General features: G+C 41.0%; 1 protein-coding gene across 4 annotated transcripts in view; it reads left to right on the forward strand.

The window, feature by feature from the left end:
• Positions 1-21510, forward strand: part of CEP126 (centrosomal protein 126) — a 95521-nt gene that overhangs the window by 15883 nt on the left and 58128 nt on the right. For all 4 annotated transcript variants that reach the window (XR_008889500.1, XR_008889501.1, XM_056561544.1 and 1 more), the window contains exon 2: positions 10408-10527. Coding sequence is in view for 2 of the 4 variants with exons in the window: in XM_056561544.1 (XP_056417519.1) it covers positions 10408-10527 (120 nt within the window). In the remaining 2 variants the exon portion in view is untranslated. The remainder of the gene's footprint in view (positions 1-10407; positions 10528-21510) is intronic.

Genomic DNA, 21510 nt, shown 5'->3' on the forward strand with positions numbered 1-21510 from the left:
AATACACTGCTGATGTCTCCTCCTCCTGTATAATAATATACTGCTGACGTCTCCTCCTGTATAATAATACACTGCTGATGTCTCCTCCTGTATAATAATACACTGCTGATGTCTCCTCCTGTATAATAATACACTGCTGATGTCTCCTCCTGTATAATAATACACTGCTGATGTCACCTCCTCCTGTATAATAATACACTGCTGATGTCTCCTCCTGTATAATAATACACTGCTGATGTCTCCTCCTGTATAATAATACACTGCTGATGTCTCCTCCTGTATAATAATACACTGCTGATGTCACCTCTTCCTGTATAATAATACACTGCTGATGTCAACTCCTCCTGTATAATAATACACTGCTGATGTCTCCTCCTGTATAATAATACACTGCTGATGTCACCTCCTCCTGTATAATAATACACTGCTGATGTCTCCTCCTGTATAATAATACACTGCTGATGTCACCTCCTGTATAATAATACACTGCTGATGTCTCCTCCTCCTGTATAATAATACACTGCTGATGTCTCCTCATGTATAATAATACACTGCTGATGTCTCCTCCTCCTGTATAATAATACACTGCTGATGTCTCCTCCTCCTGTATAATAATACACTGCTGATGTCTCCTCCTGTATAATAATACACTGCTGATGTCTCCTCCTCCTGTATAATAATACACTGCTGATGTCTCCTCCTGTATAATAATACACTGCTGATGTCTCCTCCTGTATAATAATACACTGCTGATGTCTCCTCCTGTATAATAATACACTGCTGATGTCTCCTCCTGTATAATAATACACTGCTGATGTCTCCTCCTCCTGTATAATAATACACTGCTGATGTCACCTCCTCCTGTATAATAATACACTGCTGATGTCTCCTCCTGTATAATAATACACTGCTGATGTCACCTCCTGTATAATAATACACTGCTGATGTCTCCTCCTCCTGTATAATAATACACTGCTGATGTCTCCTCCTGTATAATAATACACTGCTGATGTCTCCTCCTGTATAATAATACACTGCTGATGTCTCCTCCTCCTGTATAATAATACACTGCTGATGTCACCTCCTGTATAATAATACACTGCTGATGTCTCCTCCTGTATAATAATACACTGCTGATGTCTCCTCCTGTATAATAATACACTGCTGATGTCTCCTCCTCCTGTATAATAATACACTGCTGATGTCTCCTCCTGTATAATAATACACTGCTGATGTCTCCTCCTGTATAATAATACACTGCTGATGTCTCCTCCTCCTGTATAATAATACACTGCTGATGTCTCCTCCTCCTGTATAATAATACACTGCTGATGTCTCCTGTATAATAATACACTGCTGATGTCTCCTCCTGTATAATAATACACTGCTGATGTCTCCTCCTGTATAATAATACACTGCTGATGTCTCCTCCTCCTGTATAATAATACACTGCTGATGTCTCCTCCTCCTGTATAATAATACACTGCTGATGTCTCCTCCTCCTGTATAATAATACACTGCTGATGTCTCCTCCTCCTGTATAATAATACACTGCTGATGTCTCCTCCTCCTGTATAATAATACACTGCTGATGTCTCCTCCTGTATAATAATACACTGCTGATGTCTCCTCCTCCTGTATAATAATACACTGCTGATGTCTCCTCCTGTATAATAATACACTGCTGATGTCTCCTCCTCCTGTATAATAATACACTGCTGATGTCTCCTCCTCCTGTATAATAATACACTGCTGATGTCTCCTCCTGTATAATAATACACTGCTGATGTCACCTCCTCCTGAATAATAATACACTGCTGATGTCTCCTCCTGTATAATAATACACTGCTGATGTCTCCTCCTGTATAATAATACACTGCTGATGTCACCTCCTGTATAATAACACACTGCTGATGTCTCCTCCTGTATAATAATACACTGCTGATGTCACCTCCGGTATAATAATACACTGCTGATGTCTCCTCCTGTATAATAATACACTGCTGATGTAACCTCCTGTATAATAATACACTGCTGATGTCACCTTCTGTATAATAATACACTGCTGATGTCACCTCCTGTATAATAATACACTGCTGATGTCTCCTTCTGTATAATAATACACTGCTGATGTCACCTCCTGTATAATAATACACTGCTGATGTCTCCTCCTGTATAATAATACACTGCTGATGTCTCCTCCTGTATAATAATACACTGCTGATGTCACCTTCTGTATAATAATGCACTGCTGATGTCTCCTCCTGTATAATAATACACTGCTGATGTCTCCTCCTGTATAATAATACACTGCTGATGTCTCCTCCTGTATAATAATACACTGCTGATGTCTCCTCCTGTATAATAATACACTGCTGATGTCACCTCCGTTATAATAATACACTACTGATGTCACCTCCTCCTGTATAATAATACACTGCTGATGTCACCTCCGGTATAATAATACACTGCTGATGTCACCTCCTCCTGTATAATAATACACTGCTGATGTCTCCTCCTGTATAATAATACACTGCTGATGTCTCCTCCTGTATAATAATACACTGCTGATGTCTCCTCCTGTATAATAATACACTGCTGATGTCACCTCCGGTATAATAATACACTACTGATGTCACCTCCTCCTGTATAATAATACACTGCTGATGTCTCCTCCTGTATAATAATACACTGCTGATGTCTCCTCCTGTATAATAATACACTGCTGATGTCTCCTCCTGTATAATAATACACTGCTGATGTCTCCTCCTGTATAATAATACACTGCTGATGTCTCCTCCTGTATAATAATACACTGCTGATGTCACCTCCTCCTGTATAATAATACACTGCTGATGTCACCTCCTCCTGTATAATAATACACTGCTGATGTCTCCTCCTGTATAATAATACACTGCTGATGTCTCCTCCTGTATAATAATACACTGCTGATGTCTCCTCCTGTATAATAATACACTGCTGATGTCTCCTCCTGTATAAAAATACACTGCTGATGTCTCCTCCTCCTCCTGTATAATAATATACTGCTGATGTCTCCTCCTGTATAATAATACACTGCTGATGTCTCCTCCTGTATAATAATACACTGCTGATGTCTCCTCCTGTATAATAATACACTGCTGATGTCTCCTCCTGTATAATAATACACTGCTGATGTCTCCTCCTGTATAATAATACACTGCTGATGTCTCCTCCTGTATAATAATACACTGCTGATGTCTCCTCCTGTATAATAATACACTGCTGATGTCTCCTCCTCCTGTATAATAATATACTGCTGATGTCTCCTCCTGTATAATAATACACTGCTGATGTCTCCTCCTGTATAATAATACACTGCTGATGTCTCCTCCTGTATAATAATACACTGCTGATGTCACCTCCTGTATAATAATACACTGCTGATGTCACCTCCGGTATAATAATACACTGCTGATGTCACCTCCGGTATAATAATACACTGCTGATGTCACCTCCGGTATAATAATACACTGCTGATGTCACCTCCGGTATAATAATACACTGCTGATGTCTCCTCCTCCTGTATAATAATACACTGCTGATGTATCCTCCTGTATAATAATACACTGTTGATGTCTCCTCCTGTATAATAATACACTGCTGATGTCTCCTCCTGTATAATAATACACTGCTGATGTCACCTCCGGTATAATAATACACTGCTGATGTCTCCTCCTGTATAATAATACACTGCTGATGTCTCCTCCTCCTGTATAATAATACACTGCTGATGTCTCCTCCTGTATAATAATACACTGCTGATGTCTCCTCCTGTATAATAATACATTGCTGATGTCTCCTCCTGTATAATAATACACTGCTGATGTCACCTCCTGTATAATAATACACTGCTGATATCTCCTCCTGTATAATAATACACTGCTGATGTCTCCTCCTGTATAATAATACACTGCTGATGTCTCCTCCTGTATAATAATACACTGCTGATGTCTCCTCCTGTATAATAATACACTGCTGATGTCTCCTCCTGTATAATAATACACTGCTGATGTCTCCTCCTGTATAATAATACACTGCTGATGTCACCTCCTGTATAATAATACACTGCTGATTTCACTTCCGGTATAATAATACACTGCTGATGTCACCTCCGGTATAATAATACACTGCTGATGTCTCCTCCTGTATAATAATACACTGCTGATGTCACCTCCTCCTGTATAATAATACACTGCTGATGTCTCCTCCTCCTGTATAATAATACACTGCTGATGTATCCTCCTGTATAATAATACACTGTTGATGTCTCCTCCTGTATAATAATACACTGCTGATGTCTCCTCCTGTATAATAATACACTGCTGATGTCACCTCCTGTATAATAATACACTGCTGATGTCTCCTCCTGTATAATAATACACTGCTGATGTCTCCTCCTCCTGTATAATAATACACTGCTGATGTCTCCTCCTGTATATTAATACACTGCTGATGTCTCCCCCTGTATAATAATACACTGCTGATGTCTCCTCCTGTATAATAATACACTGCTGATGTCTCCTCCTGTATAATAATACACTGCTGATGTCTCCTCCTGTATAATAATACATTGCTGATGTATCCTCCTGTATAATAATACACTGCTGATGTCTCCTCCTGTATAATAATACACTGCTGATGTCACCTCCGGTATAATAATACACTGCTGATGTCTCCTCCTCCTGTATAATAATACACTGCTGATGTCTCCTCCTGTATAATAATACACTGCTGATGTCACCTCCTGTATAATAATACACTGCTGATGTCTCCTCCTGTATAATAATACACTGCTGATGTCACCTCCGGTATAATAATACACTGCTGATGTCACCTCCTGTATAATAATACACTGCTGATGTCTCCTCCTGTATAATAATACACTGCTGATGTCTCCTCCTGTATAATAATACACTGCTGATGTCACCTCCGGTATAATAATACACTGCTGATGTCACCTCCTGTATAATAATACACTGCTGATGTCTCCTCCTCCTGTATAATAATACACTGCTGATGTCACCTCCTGTATAATAATACACTGCTGATGTCACCTCCTGTATAATAATACACTGCTGATGTCACCTCCTGTATAATAATACACTGCTGATGTCTCCTCCTGTATAATAATACACTGCTGATGTCACCTCCGGTATAATAATACACTGCTGATGTCTCCTCCTGTATAATAATACACTGCTGATGTCTCCTCCTGTATAATAATACTCTGCTGATGTCTCCTCCTGTATAATAATACACTGCTGATGTCTCGTCCTGTATAATAATACACTGCTGATGTCTCCTCCTCCTGTATAATAATACACTGCTGATGTCTCCTCCTGTATAATAATACACTGCTGATGTCTCGTCCTGTGTAATAATACACTGCTGATGTCACCTCCTGTATAATAATACACTGCTGATGTCTCCTCCTGTATAATAATACACTGCTGATGTCTCCTCCTGTATAATAATACACTGCTGATGTCTCCTCCTGTATAATAATACACTGCTGATGTCTCCTCCTGTATAATAATACACTGCTGATGTCACCTCCTGTATAATAATACACTGCTGATGTCTCCTCCTGTATAATAATACACTGCTGATGTCTCCTCCTCCTGTATAATAATACACTGCTGATGTCTCCTCCTGTATAAAAATACACTGCTGATGTCTCCTCCTCCTGTATAATAATATACTGCTGATGTCTCCTCCTGTATAATAATACACTGCTGATGTCTCCTCCTGTATAATAATACACTGCTGATGTCTCCTCCTCCTGTATAATAATACACTGCTGATGTCTCCTCCTGTATAATAATACACTGCTGATGTCTCCTCCTGTATAATAATACACTGCTGATGGCTCCTCCTGTATAATAATACACTGCTGATGTCTCCTCCTCCTGTATAATAATACACTGCTGATGTCTCCTCCTGTATAATAATACACTGCTGATGTCTCCTCCTCCTGTATAATAATACACTGCTGATGTCACCTCCTGTATAATAATACACTGCTGATGTCTCCTCCTGTATAATAATACACTGCTGATGGCTCCTCCTGTATAATAATACACTGCTGATGTCTCCTCCTCCTGTATAATAATACACTGCTGATGTCTCCTCCTGTATAATAATACACTGCTGATTTCACCTCCTGTATAATAATACACTGCTGATGTCACCTCCTCCTGTATAATAATACACTGCTGATGTCTCCTCCTGTATAATAATACACTGCTGATGTCTCCTCCTGTATAATAATACACTGCTGATGTCACCTCCTCCTGTATAATAATACACTGCTGATGTCTCTTCCTGTATAATAATACACTGCTGATGTCACCTCCTGTATAATAATACACTGCTGATGTCACCTCCTGTATAATAATACACTGCTGATGTCTCCTCATGTATAATAATACACTGCTGATGTCTCCTCCTGTATAATAATACACTGCTGATGTCTCCTCCTGTATAATAATACACTGCTGATGTCTCCTCCTGTATAATAATACACTGCTGATGTCTCCTCCTGTATAATAATACACTGCTGATGTCTCCTCCTGTATAATAATACACTGCTGATGTCTCCTCCTCCTGTATAATAATACACTGCTGATGTCTCCTCATGTATAATAATACACTGCTGATGTCTCGTCCTGTATAATAATACACTGCTGATGTCTCCTCCTGTATAATAATACACTGCTGATGTCTCCTCCTGTATAATAATACACTGCTGATGTCTCCTCCTGTATAATAATACACTGCTGATGTCACCTCCGGTATAATAATACACTGCTGATGTCACCTCCTCCTGTATAATAATACACTGCTGATGTCTCCTCCTGTATAATAATACACTGCTGATGGCTCCTCCTGTATAATAATACACTGCTGATGTCTCCTCCTGTATAATAATACACTGCTGATGTCTCCTCCTGTATAATAATACACTGCTGATGTCACCTCCGGTATAATAATACACTGCTGATGTCACCTCCTCCTGTATAATAATACACTGCTGATGTCTCCTCCTGTATAATAATACACTGCTGATGTCTCCTCCTGTATAATAATACACTGCTGATGGCTCCTCCTGTATAATAATACACTGCTGATGTCACCTCCTGTATAATAATACACTGCTGATGTCTCCTCCTGTATAATAATACACTGCTGATGTCACCTCCTGTATAATAATACACCTTTGATGTCACCTTCTGCAGCCCATCCACATCCTCAGTATAAGCTTCTTTAGATAGGATTGGACTCTAGATCCACAATTGGGAAAAGTTAAAACATCATAAAATAAATAAAAACATTTCTCTAGTGAGGAAAAAATACTCTTAATGCCTTTCAAACACTACGGTTCTTAGTCTTGGCATATTATTTTATGATTGTTGTTTTGTGATGTTTTAACCAGTATCTTACAGTCATGGCTGTAAATGTTGGCACCCCTTAAATTTCTCATGAAAATGAAGTCTTTTTCACAGAAAAGGATTGCAGTAACACATGTTTTGCTATTCACATGCTTATTCTCTTTGTGTGAATTGGAACTAACGTATATACTCGAGTATAAGCCGAGTTTTTCAGCACGATTTTTCGTGCTGAAAACACCCCCCTCGGCTTATACTCGAGTGAACTCCAGATGTTTCAAAACTACAACTCCCAGCAAGATGGCTGTCCGGGCATGCTGGGAGTTGTAGTTTTGAAACCTCTGGAGGTCCGCAGGTTGAAGACCACTGCGGCCTTTGACATCATCCAGACCCCCCACTCCCTTTAGTTTTGTACTCACCTTCGCTCGGCGGGACGTTAGGGTGAGCTGGTCCGGGTCATCTGTGTTGCAGGAACCGTCCGGTGGGGAGGGGTAGTCGTTCTGGGCTGTCCATATTCACCGGGGGGGCCTCTTCTCCGTGCTTCAGGCCCGGCCCCGGAATAGTTACGTTGCCTTGACGACGCACAGGGACGTTCATGAGCAACGTCCCTGTGCGTCGTTGTCAAGGCATCGTCTCTATTCCAGGCCCAAAGCGCGGAGAAGAGGCCCCCCCGGTGAAGATGGACAGCCAGATGGAGGTCCGCAGGTAGAAGACCACTGTAATCAGACATTGACAAACGGTGATGATGAAGGGGGGGTGGGATGATGACAAGGGGATGATGAAGGGGGGATGATGACAGGGGGGGGTTGATGACAGGGGGGGGGAAGATAAGAGGCCTTGATGAAGGGGTGTGTGTGGGATGATGACAGGGTAATGATGAAGGGGGGATGATGACAGGGTAATGATGAAGGGGGGGATGATGACAGGGTAATGATGAAGGGGGGGATGATGACAGGGTAATGATGAAGGGGGGGATGATGACAGGGTAATGATGATGAGGGTGTTAATGACAGGGGTCTGGATGATGACAGGGGGGGGGGGGGGGATGATGTATTTCCCACCCTAGGCTTAGTCGAGTCAATAACTTTTCCTGGGTTTTTGGGATAAAATTAGAGGCCTCGGCTTAAAACTCGAGTATGTATGGTAAACCAAAAAAGAGGAAAAAAAGCTAATTGGACATGTCCCACCAAACTCCCCAAATGGGCTGGAAAAAATTATTGGCACCCTTAACTTAATATTTGGTTGCGCGTCCTTTTGAAAAAATAACTGAAATCAGTCACTTTCTATACCCATCAATAAGCTTCTTACACCTCTCAGCCGGAATGTTGGACGACTCTTCCTTTGCAAACTGCTCCAGGTCTCTCTTATTGGAAGGCGCCTTTTCCCAACAGCAATTTTAAGATCTCTCCACAGGTGTTCAATGGGATTTAGATCTGGACTCATTCCTGCCACTTCAGAACTCTCCAGCGCTTTGTTGCCATCCATTTCTGGGGGCTTTTTGATGTACATTTGGGGTCATTGTCCTGCTGGAAGACCCAAGATCTCGGACAAAAACCCAGCTTTCTGACACTGGGCTGTACAGTGCGACCCAAAATCCGTTGGTAATGCTCAGATTTCATGATGCCTTGTACACATTCAAGACACTCAGTGCCAGAGGCAGCAAAACAACCCCAAAACATCATTGACCTCCACCATATTTCACTGTAGGTACTGTGTTCTTTTCTTTGTAGGCCTCATTCCGTTTTCTGTAGTAGAATGATGCGCTTTACCAAAAAGCTCTATCTTGGTCTCATCTGTCCACAAGACGTTTTCCAGAAGGATTTTGGCTTACTCAATAAAATTTTGGCAAACTGTAGTCTCTTTTTTTGTCTCTGTGGCAGCAGTGGGGTCCTCCTGGATCTCCTGCCATTTCTTTTTTATTTCATTGAAATGTTGACGGATAGTTTGCGCTGACACTGATGCTCCCTGAGCCTGCAGGACAGCTCAAGTATATTTGGAACTTGTTTGGGGCTGCTTATCCACCATCCAGACTATCCTGCATTGACACCTTTCATCAATTTTTCTCTTCCGTCCACGCCCAGGGATATTAGCTACAGTGCCAAGGATTGCAAACTTCTTGATAATGTTGCGCATTGTGGACAAAGGCAAATCTAGATCTCTGGAGATGGACTTGTAACCTGGAGATTGTTGATATTTTTCCACAATTTTTGTTGTCACGTCCTCAGACAGTTCTCTTCTCCTCTTTCTGTTGTCCATGCTTAGTGTGGCACACACAGACACACAATGCAAAGACTAAGTGAACTTCTCTCCTTTTTATCTGCTTTCAGGTGTGATTTTTATATTGCCCACACCTGTTACTTGCCCCAGGTGGGTTTAAAGGAGCATCACATGCTTGAAACAATCTTATTTTTCCAGAATTTTTAAAGGGTGCCAATCAATAATTTTGTCCAGACCATTTTTGGAGTTTGGTGACATTATGTCCAATTTGCTTTTTTCCTCCCTTTTGGTTTAGTTCCAATAAAAACAAAAGGAATAAACATGTGTATAGCAAAACATGTGTAACTGCAATCCTTTTCTGTGAGAAATACTTCATTTTCTTGAAAAATTTCAGGGGTGCCAACATTTACGGCCAATTATGAAGTTTTAGATTTTTTCCCAGTTGTGGAGCTGGAGTCCTATCCTATCTAAAGAAGCTTCCTGTGGATAGGTCAGTGTTTCCCAACCAGGGTGTCTCCAGATGTTGCAAAACTACATCTCCCAGCATTCCCGGACAGCCATTGGCTGTCCGGGCATGCTGGTAGCTGTAGTTTTGCAGCAGCTGGAGGCACCCTGCTTGGGAAACACTGGCATAGGTGGTGAATGTCAACGGTGGGTGAAGATTATTGAACAACCATATAAAGGTGTTTTTCGCGGTTATGTGTTCGGCATCATGTCTTTTGTCATATTTGGTGAAGACCTTAACACTTTTTATTATAAGAAATCATAAATCGCAGCCAGAGATCGATCTGGAAGAAGAGCGCCAAGTGTTATTGGAGGATCAGAAGATCATCAGACAGCGGGCTCATAAATTGTCAGTGGAGACAAATAGACGCAGAAAGTAAGTGCCATATTTATTGCCATCAGTTTATTTACCCCTATTTTATGCTTTATTATGTCATTTTTATTTAGACATAAAAAAAAAAAATGAACTCTACAGACTACTTGTAGTCCTTACTGTGGGGTTGAGAAGGAATTTTTCTTCTGTCATGGGACAAATGGCCTCAGCCTTATGGGGTTGCTTTTCCTTCCTCTGGATCAACAAAGTGTATCACAGTTATTACTGTCCCCTTAAAGGGGTACTCCGGTGAAAAACTTTTTTTTTTTTTTTCTTTTTTAAATCAACTGGTGCCAGAAAGTTAAACAGATTTGTAAATTACAAAGAAAGAGAGTAGCGTGCACTCACCGCGGGTAAACAGCTGCAGGCCCGAGGTCCGGGATCACCGCGGCATAGACGGAGACGGTAAGGGGCGCTCAGAGGCTACGCCGGCTGTTTCGGACGTAGGAACGTCCTTCTTCCGGCCTCAACGTTCACGTCATAGCGTTGCCCTTTTATGGAAGTCTGTGGGAAACGTGAGTAACCATGGAAACATATAAACTATGGGTCGGTGTATGGATCAAAAATGGTCCAAAAAGCAGAAGTGAGTCAAGAAAAGAGGAAATAAGTTCCGTTACCAGATAGTAAAGAATAAAGCTAGGAATGGGAACTATATATTAATAGTAATGACCATAATGAATATATAGACCATAATAACAGGGGAAAGACAAACCCGAAAAGTGAACAAAATAATAAATAAATAGTGATAAGAGAAAATAAAATGGTAGAAAAAAACAGAAGTATCTATAACTGAATATATTGATACTATAAAGTACAATGAAGGACTCGTACATCTAACTTAAGAAGGGGGACATGTCAAGTCGCTCATTCAGCCCAGCCGGGCCCTGAGCGTTGCACCTGAGAATGTAACGTGCTTCACACTGAAGAAGGACATTCTCCCTATCTCCTCCTTGATTAAGAACTGGAATTTTTTCTATTCCTCCAAAACGCCACACATCTACATTGTTGTTATGGGTTTCATGTAGATGTTTCGCTAATCGTGGGGGGCCTGTTCCTCTGGAAAGCGTGTATTTGTGTTCTCGGAACCTGGCACAGAGTTGTCTCTTAGTTTTACCTATGGCAGGGGCAGATTATGTAATAGACGACGAAAGTGGTTTTACATGTTATTAATTGTTTGACGGTGATAGAATAACCACCTAGGGTAAGATGTTTAGCTCCTGTGTTAAATCTGCAGAATTTGCAGGACCCGCAGCGATGATTACCCACTGGGGAAAGATTTTATAGCCACTTTTCATTAGGGGATGGAGTATGTTGTTTAAGTTTATCTCCAATGGTGTGGTTCTTCCGGTAAGTTATTAGAGGGCATAGAGCTGTGACTTGTCTTAGATCCTCATCTGTAGATAATATATGCCAATGACTTCTGATAGTGGAGTTTATGATGTCGTTCATTTGAGTGTTCTTGAATGAAAATGTAAATCTTTGTTCTGTATCTTGATTATAGTTTTTTTTTGGTTCTATTATATTGTATTAAATTGTTTCTGTTCATTTGTTCCACTTTATTAAACGCTGTCTGGATAATATTGATGGGGTATCCGCGAGCCAACAATCGCTTTTGTAATTCTTCTGCTTGCGCTAAATAGGAATCATGCTCACTATTTAGTCTTTTTAGACGCATGAATTGACTCAGGGGGATGGCACGCTTGGTGTGTGCAGGGTGCGAACTCTTGAAATGAAGTAGGCTATTACGGGCTATTTCTTTCCTGTAGCCCTCCGTATCATAAACTCCACTATCAGAAGTCATTGGCATATATTATCTACAGATGAGGATCTAAGACAAGTCACAGCTCTATGCCCTCTAATAACTTACCGGAAGAACCACACCATTGGAGATAAACTTAAACAACATACTCCATCCCCTAATGAAAAGTGGCTATAAAATCTTTCCCCAGTGGGTAAATCATCGCTGCGGGTCCTGCAAAGTCTTCAGATTTAACACAGGAGCTAAACATCTTACCCTAGGTGGTTATTCTATCACCGTCAAACAATTAATAACATGTAAAACCACTTTCGTCGTCTATTACATAATCTGCCCCTGCCATAGGTAAAACTAAGAGACAACTCTGTGCCAGGTTCCGAGAACACAAATACACGCTTTCCAGAGGAACAGGCCCCCCACGATTAGCGAAACATCTACATGAAACCCATAACAACAATGTAGATGTGTGGCGTTTTGGAGGAATAGAAAAAATTCCAGTTCTTAATCAAGGAGGAGATAGGGAGAATGTCCTTCTTCAGTGTGAAGCACGTTACATTCTCAGGTGCAACGCTCAGGGCCCGGCTGGGCTGAATGAGCGACTTGACATGTCCCCCTTCTTAAGTTAGATGTACGAGTCCTTCATTGTACTTTATAGTATCAATATATTCAGTTATAGATACTTCAGTTTTTTCTACCATTTTATTTTCTCTTATCACTATTTATTTATTATTTTGTTCACTTTTCGGGTTTGTCTTTCCCCTGTTATTATGGTCTATATATTCATTATGGTCATTACTATTAATATATAGTTCCCATTCCTAGCTTTATTCTTTACTATCTGGTAACGGAACTTATTTCCTCTTTTCTTGACTCACTTCTGCTTTTTGGACCATTTTTGATCCATACACCGACCCATAGTTTATATGTTTCCATGGTTACTCACGTTTCCCACAGACTTCCATAAAAGGGCAACGCTATGACGTGAACGTTGAGGCCGGAAGAAGGACGTTCCTACGTCCGAAACAGCCGGCGTAGCCTCTGAGCGCCCCTTACCGCCTCTGTCTATGCCGCGGTGATCCCGGACCTCGGGCCTGCAGCTGTTTACCCGCGGTGAGTGCACGCTACTCTCTTTCGTTGTATTGTTTGATACTTTATCTAGTGTGTGCACCCCGCAGGTGCTGCGTTGTTATTTATCGGGTCCGGAGGCTGCCTGTATATACCAGTGGTATCGTAGATCTAAATGCTTAAGCTGTACGGTGTGCGCTCTCCTTCTCTAGTGGCTTAAAGATTTGTAAATTACTTCTATTAAAAAATCTTAATCCTTCCTGTACTTATTAGCTGCTGAATACTACAGATGAAATTCTTTTCCGTTTGAAACACAGAGCTGTCTGCTGACATCATGAGCACAGTGCTCTCTGCTGACATCTCTGTCCATTTTAGGAACTGTCCAGAGTAAAAGGAAATCCCCATAGCAAACATATGCTGTTCTGGACAGTTCCTAAAATGGACAGAGATGTCAGCAGAGAGCACTGTGCTCATGATGTCAGCAGAGAGCTCTGTGTTTAAAACGGAAAAGAATTTCCACTGTAGTATTCAGCAGCTAATAAGTACAGGAAGGATTAAGATTTTTTAATAGAGTTAATTTACAAATCTGTTTAACTTTCTGGCACCAGATGTGCGTCTGTCCTCTCATCTTTAAAGGGGTATTTTTTCCAAATTAACTGGCTCCAGAAAGTTAAACAGATTTGTAAATTACTTCTATAAAAAAAATCTTAATCTTTCCAGTACTTATCAGTTGCAGAATTTGAGTTGTTCTTTTCTGCCTGACAACAGTGCTCTCTGCTGACACCTCTGTCTGTCTCAGGAACTGTCCAGTTTACAAGAAAATCCTAATAGCAAACCTCTCCTGCTCTGGACAGTGCCTGAGACAGACAGACAGGTGTCAGCAGAGAGCACTGTTGTCAGACAGAAAAGAATAACTCAACGTCAGCAGCTGATAGGTACTGGTAGGATTAAGATGTTTTAATAGAAGTAATTTACCAATCTGTTTCACTTTCTGGAGCCTGTTAATATGAAAAAAAAATGTTTTTTACTGGAATACCCCTTTCAAAAAAAAAAAAAAAAGTTTTACTTAGTACCTCCGCTTCCGTTCTTGCACTGTTCTCCTGTTCTGCCTCCAGTGTTCAGCAGCAGATGTCTTCGGTGGGAGTTTCAGTGTCACCTGAGCAGCAGACGTCACGTGACCGCAGCAGCCAATCAGCAGCCTAGGTGGTGACACTCCTTACTCCTGACTACCAAGCGTGACTGCCGATTGGCTGCGGCGATCAGCTGACGTCTGCAGCTCTGGTGACACCGAAGCGCTGACCGAACACATCTGCAGCTGTAGACCGGAGTGCCAACCAAAGAATAGTGGATCAATGTGGGAAGGGAGGCAAATGGACAACCCCTATTGGAAAGGGCTGACAAAAGCTAAGCGCCACCACAAAATTCTTAGTCAACCTGGTGCCTGTCAAGCCCTGTTTTAATGTAATGGTAATAGTATATGTCCCTGAGTCAGGAAAAGTGTCATGAATTGGACAAGAGCAGGATACCATTAAAGGGGTACTCCGGTGAAAAAAAAATAATAATTTAAATCAACGTGCCAGAAAGTCAAACAGTTTTGTAAATTTCTTCTATTTCAAAATCTTAATCCTTCCAGTACTGATCAGCTGCTGTATGCTCCAGAGGAAGTTCTTTTCTTTTTGAATTTCTTTTCTGTTTGACCACAGTGCTCTCCGCCAACATCTCTGTCTGTCTCAGTCAAGAGAAGGAGAGGTTTGCTATAGGGATTTGCTCCTACTCTGGACAGTTCCTGAGACAGACAGAGGTGTCAGCAGAGAGCATTTGTCAGACTGAAAAGAAATTTAAAAAGAAAGTAACTTCCTCTGGAACGTACAACAGCTGATAAGTACTGGAAGGATTAAGATTTTAGTGCCACAGCATGACATCACCTTGCTGTCTCTTCTTGACTGATAATAAAACAAGAGGGAAGGCGCTCCTTGTGAAGTATAGCTTGACTAGAAGGATATCTGGGAGGGGGGGGGGTCACTGCTTACCAGAGATTGTTGTGTACCATGATACACAACAATGGTGAAAGCATGTAAATAGTGATGAGCCCGTTTGCAGCCTTCCTGGTTTGTAGAGCATTAGACTCAGAAAGGGCTTCATAGAATCAGGAATTGCGGTGCTGAACCAGGCATGGAGACGTGAAGGTAAGTTGAACCAACTTGAATTTATTACCTACAATGCAACGCGTTTCGCTGCACACCTGCAGCTTCATCAGGCATAGCAATACAGGGGAATATCTCGGTTTAAATACCCTATAGGTGTTAAAGGGGTACTCCGGTGAAAACCTTTTTTCTTTTAAATCAACTGGTGGCAGAAAGTTAAACATATTTGTAAATTACTTCTATTAAAAAATCGTAATCCTTCCAGTACTTATTAGCTGCTGAATGCTACAGAGGAAATTCCTTTCTTTTTGGAACACTGATGACATCATGAGCACAGTGCTCTCTGCTGACATCTCTGTCCATTTTAGCAATCATGCATAGCAGATGTATGCTAAGGGCAGCATGGTGGCTCAGTGGTTAGCACTGTGGCCTTGCAGTGCTGGGGACTTGGGTTCAAATCCCACTAAGGAGAACAATAAATAAAGCATTATTATTATTATAATAACGTCAGCAGAGAGAACTGTGCTCGTGATGTCATTAGAGAGCATTCCAAAAAGAAAAGAATTTCCTCTGTAGTATTCAGCAGCTAATAAGTACAGGAAGGATTAAGATTTTTTAATAGAAGTAATTTACAAATATGTTTAACTTTCTGCCACCAGTTGATTTAAAAGAAAAAAGGTTTTCACCGGAGTAGCCCTTTAAGACCCCATGGGACCAAGGTTGTTAATTTATGAATCCAAAATGATTCACGCTTAAACAGATGTTGGAATCTGTTATGTGTATGTTCCGGTATTGTTACTAAGATTATGAGATTTAATGAATCTAGTGAATTCTGATGTTTAATTGTAAAATGTTTAGAGAGGCTATGCATCATAAAACCATGTTTTATACTCCACCGGTGTTTGTTCACTCGTGATCGCACTGTTTGTACAGTGCGACCAACATATTGAAGGTTACAATCACAAGACAGTAAATATATAGCAAAATTAGTGTCACAAGAAACAAGACCTTTAATATCATAAACATTGGAGTGAGATGATTTAAACTGAGTTTTTTGTTCCTTAATAAGTGCACAACACATACATGGGCTTTTGCCGCAGTGGGTACATAAAGACTTGGGCTGGACAGGGTGTTCCTCTATAGTTTTTAATCTTCCCGGAGCTAGTAAATTTTGTACATTTTTTGACCGTCTAAATGTAATTGTTGGAGAATGTGGAACTAATTCTTTAAGAACAGGATCATTTAAAATGATCGGCCAATTTTTGCGAAATATCTTTAAGATATTTATTGCTTCACTGTTAAAATTTGTCACAAAATTAAACCTCAATTTTTGATTAACCGTTCCAGAGGAATTATCAGTATTTTTTTTTAATGTAACAGTTGTTTTTCTTTTGGAACGAATAGTTCGGATTGTTTTTTATTTTTTACTTTTCTATATGCTTCTGATAAGAGATGTTTGGGGTACCCCTTTTCTGCGAAACGTCCCCTAAGGACAGCTGCCTGCGCATCAAAATCCTCATCAGTTTAGTTAGTTTTTCCGGATGCGCAGGTACTGTCCATAGGGGACGCCCTGCAGCCAACTTGGATAGTGTGCACTGTCATAGTTCAAAAAACTATTTACATCTACCTTTTTAAAGTAAGTCTTGGTTTTTCATTATTTGGTTTATTTCAGATGTTGAAATTTCAAGGTCCAAAAATTGTATGGATTCATTTGAAAAATGGATGGTGAATTGAATTCCCCATTGATTACCATTTAATCCCTTAACAAAATCTTCGGCTTGTGATTGTGTGCCAACAATATAAAGAATAAATCGTCTATATATTGACGAAAAAAACATACCATAGTTTTTATACATTAGGATTCATAAATTAACAACCTTGGTCCCATGGGGTCTTAATGAGACCATTATAAATGCACGATAATAAACCAGACAGATATTCTATAGCTTTTCGTATATATATTTTTAACACACCTTTTTTATGTATTTTTTTAATATATTTTTATATCCTTAATAAAACTTTCTTCCTTTTTTGAAATATAGTTTATGCACAATAACAGGCCATAACATACATTTAATCTAAATAAATCCATTTGCATAAAATTACTACTTTGTAGTGTGAATACATCACATGCGGTAAGTTGCGAACATAAATAAATAATTTTCGCTTTATATTTTTCATGCCTATAACATGAATGGTTTTGTACACTAATGTCTAATATTTAAACAATACCTGTACTGTTCTAGATGCAATGTCAAAACACCATATAACGTAATACCGCATAGTATGAATTTGAGTACGCGTTTTCCGCTATATAAAATTAGTTTTTTGTATAAAAAAATACTGATAGCCATTGTTAACTGCTTTTTATTACCTTTTTTTATTGTTGTATAATTTGAAATATGTATTTATATACAATTTTATTGTCTTTTCTATAAAATGTTGCTATTCAAGGGTTAACACCTCTAGGGTATTTAAACCGAGGTGTTCCCCTGTATTGCTATGCCTGATGAAGCTGCAGGTGTGCTGCGAAACGCGTTGCATTGTGGGTAATAAATTCAAGTTAGTTCAACTTATATTCACGTCTCCATGTCTGGTTTAGCGTCGCAATTCTTGATTCTATGAAGCCCTTTCTGAATCTTCTTGTCTGATGTACAGGGCTCTCAATCGGAAGGGACGGGAGGTGAGACTGAAGTAAAGAGGCGTGTCAGGCTGCGGCACTTGAGCAGCTTGGCTCCACTTCCTTGACACTTGGCTGAGAAATAAAAAAACAAGATTTTATAAGTTTAGCAACCACCATCACCTCCAGAAAACGTACATTTGCTTTTATACCTTAATGGGCTAGTCATACGCACAGTATTCTTCGCAGATTTGATGCGCAGGATTTTCTGCTGCAGATTTCAATATAAACTGAATGACTGAAGACAGCTTGAAATCCTGCGCATCAAATCTGCGCAGAATACTGTACGTGTGAATAGACTAAAGGAGCTATATCATGCTGAAAAATGTATCCCTATTGATTATACATCATAATCTTATTATAGCCCCATAAAGGGGTACTCCACTGCTCAGCGTTTGGAACAATCTGTTCCGAACGCTAGAGCCGACGCCGGGAGCTCGTGACGTCATAGTCCCGCACCCTCTTGACGTCACACCCCGCCCCCTCAATACAAGTCTATGGGAGGGGGCGTGACGGCTGTCACGCCGCCTCCCATAAACTTGCATTGAGGGGGTGAGGCGTGATGTCATGAGGGGGCGGAACCATGACGTCACGAGCTCCCGGCGCTGGCTCCAGCATTTGGAACAATTTGTTCAAAGCGCTGAGCAGCGCTGCCCTTTATTGAAGGGTAAGAAAAGCCTATGAGGTGTCTTCCCTCCCATTTTCGTAAACTCTGTCAGACATGGAGCTAGATTTCTCATTGCCTTATACCAGTAAGGCCACTTTCACACTATAGAATGCTCCGTTTTAAAGATCCGTTATAATGACCCGTTAACAAAACCATTAAAAACAGACGTTAAACGGCCGTTACAAAATCCCATTATAGTCTAATGGTTAATGGTTTTGTTAACGGGTCATTATAACGGATCTTTAAAACACAGCATTCTATAGTGTGAAAGCGGCCTAACAGTTGGCATGTGTCACTCAGCAGTCAGTAGTCATGCCACATATGAATTATCAGGGATATTTATACCCTGGCAGGAGCCGCTGTTCGCTCTCTGTCTCATACTGATCCCTGCTGTTTACTTCTCCATTTTCCTTGGTGTCTGTGTATCTTACCTCCCAGGATGAATAATAATCCACAGATCACTCCATAGCCGGTCACAATCCTTGGCACCAAAATAGCAGCCTATGTCTTGGCCTGAACTCTACTCAGACATTGTCTTTTCTGCAGTAAAAAAGTGATGTCATTTATTCAATTAGCTATTCTAATAAGAGACAAATGACTTGTACATTGTGCGGGGCCGACAGACAGGACAGGTTACGTTCCAAGATGTGAACGCTTGCTGTGGTCATTTATATGAAGCATGAATTAATTACATTCAAGGAGAAAAAGGTAACATGTAAAAACGGAATTTTAGACATTTTTGCAAATTGAAAAAGGAAAAGAGAAAACTAAAATTTGGCATGGACATAAGTTATTCAGACCCTTTGTTATGACACGACACGTGAACATTTGATCTGGGGGCCTTCCATTTGTCTTGACTATCTTTGTGATGTTTCTACACCTTGAGGAACATGTGGTAAATTCAGTCGACATGATTTGGAAAGACACAGCCCTGTCTATATAAGGTCTCATGGCTGACAATGTATTTCTCAGCAAAAACAAATCCATGAGGTGGAAAGAACTGCCTGTAGAGATGAGAGAGAGGATTGTGTGGAGGCACAGATCAGGAAAAAGGTACAAACATATTTCTGCTGCACTAAGATTACTCAAGAGCACAGTGTAGTCTATAGGTGAGAGAGATTCCCTATCTACCTACCTACCTACCTATCAGCACTACCTACTCACCTGCCTATCTGCCTACTGGAACTATCTAACTACCAGGAGGAACTATGTACCTACCTAAAGGGGGCCATTTCCTAACAACCTACCTGCATTATCTACCTATCAGGTAGCACTTCCAACCTACCACAGGCCATTACCTATCTACTGGGGGGCATTACCTACCCACCAGGGGGGATTACCTTATACCTACTATTGGTATTCCCTACCTATCTACTGGGGGCATCTACCTAATGGGGGGGGTACCTATTTACCTACCTACTGGGGGATTATCTACCTGCCTAATGGGGGAATTCCCTGCCTACCTACTGGGAGCATATACCTAATGGGGGAAAATGATCTACCCACCACCATCCAATCCCTCTACTCTCTACCCAACACTGGCCCTATGTTTGGTTGATGCACAGCTGTCTTAAAGGGATACTCCACTGTAAACATCTCATCCCCTATCCAAAGGATAAGATGTTAGATAAGATGTTAGATCCCCGCTGCAACACAGCTGTCATTCAGTGCATGGAGCGAACTCCGCTCCGTGCCCGATGACTGACGGTGCCGGACGCCACGCCCCCTCCATTCACGTCTATGGGAGTAGGCGTGACGGCTATGTATTATTAGCCCTCTCCCAAAGACATGAATGGAGCTGCAACCTTCCGTGTTCCAGACGCTGACGCTGCTGGCCCGGAGTTCGCGGGGTCCCCTTTAGATAGGGGATAAGATGTTTACACCAGAGTACCCCTTTTAAAGGGATATTCCAGTTTTGTTTTGTTTTTGGATTATGCTACAGGGGCTGTAAAGTTAGTGTAGTTCATAATATAGTGTCTGTACCTGTGTGTGACGGTTTTCTCACAATTCAATTTTCACCCCAATATTTATTTTTACCAGCATACAAAATGACTGTTGTCTCAGATTTTTCCCAGGTTGCAATGCGGCCAAGACCTGACTCACTAGTCAGCTGATGACAGGGAGCCTGTCTGCTTCAATGGGTGGAGGGATCGCTTGGTGGGAGAGAGATGAAACTGCAACAAAAGCTCTTTTGAATGGATGCAGCTCATTTATGTTTCAATGGGTCGGGTGGCTGATGTGTGGGAGGGAGGAAAATGGAATTGTGGGATTTGTAGTCAAAAAAGAAAAGTCAAACAGGAAATATTGGTTCACAAAAAGCTAGCCACACTGTTATGGTAATCTCACAACATAGCCATTTAGCCCCAAGACAAGTGCCGATCCTTCCTAAGCATGTCTATTACTGTCTGCCAGTTACGTACTAAAATCTAAATTATGGTGGATAACCCCTTTAAAGGAAAACTGTCACATATTTTCTCCCGCACTATCCACATGTAATGGTGAATAGTGACGCTGATTAAAACGAGCCCTACCTTGGTCTGATCCGCGCCGCCGTTCGCCCGCAATTGTAGTTTTAATCTCTGTGTATATCCGTCTGTAACTGGCAAGGGCGGGGCTTCTGCGGGCTAACGGACACTGACGTCAGCGCCGCTCATGAGAGGGAGAACAGGAGGGA

Source organism: Hyla sarda, chromosome 2, assembly GCF_029499605.1.
Source record: "Hyla sarda isolate aHylSar1 chromosome 2, aHylSar1.hap1, whole genome shotgun sequence".
NCBI lineage: Eukaryota > Metazoa > Chordata > Amphibia > Anura > Hylidae > Hyla > Hyla sarda.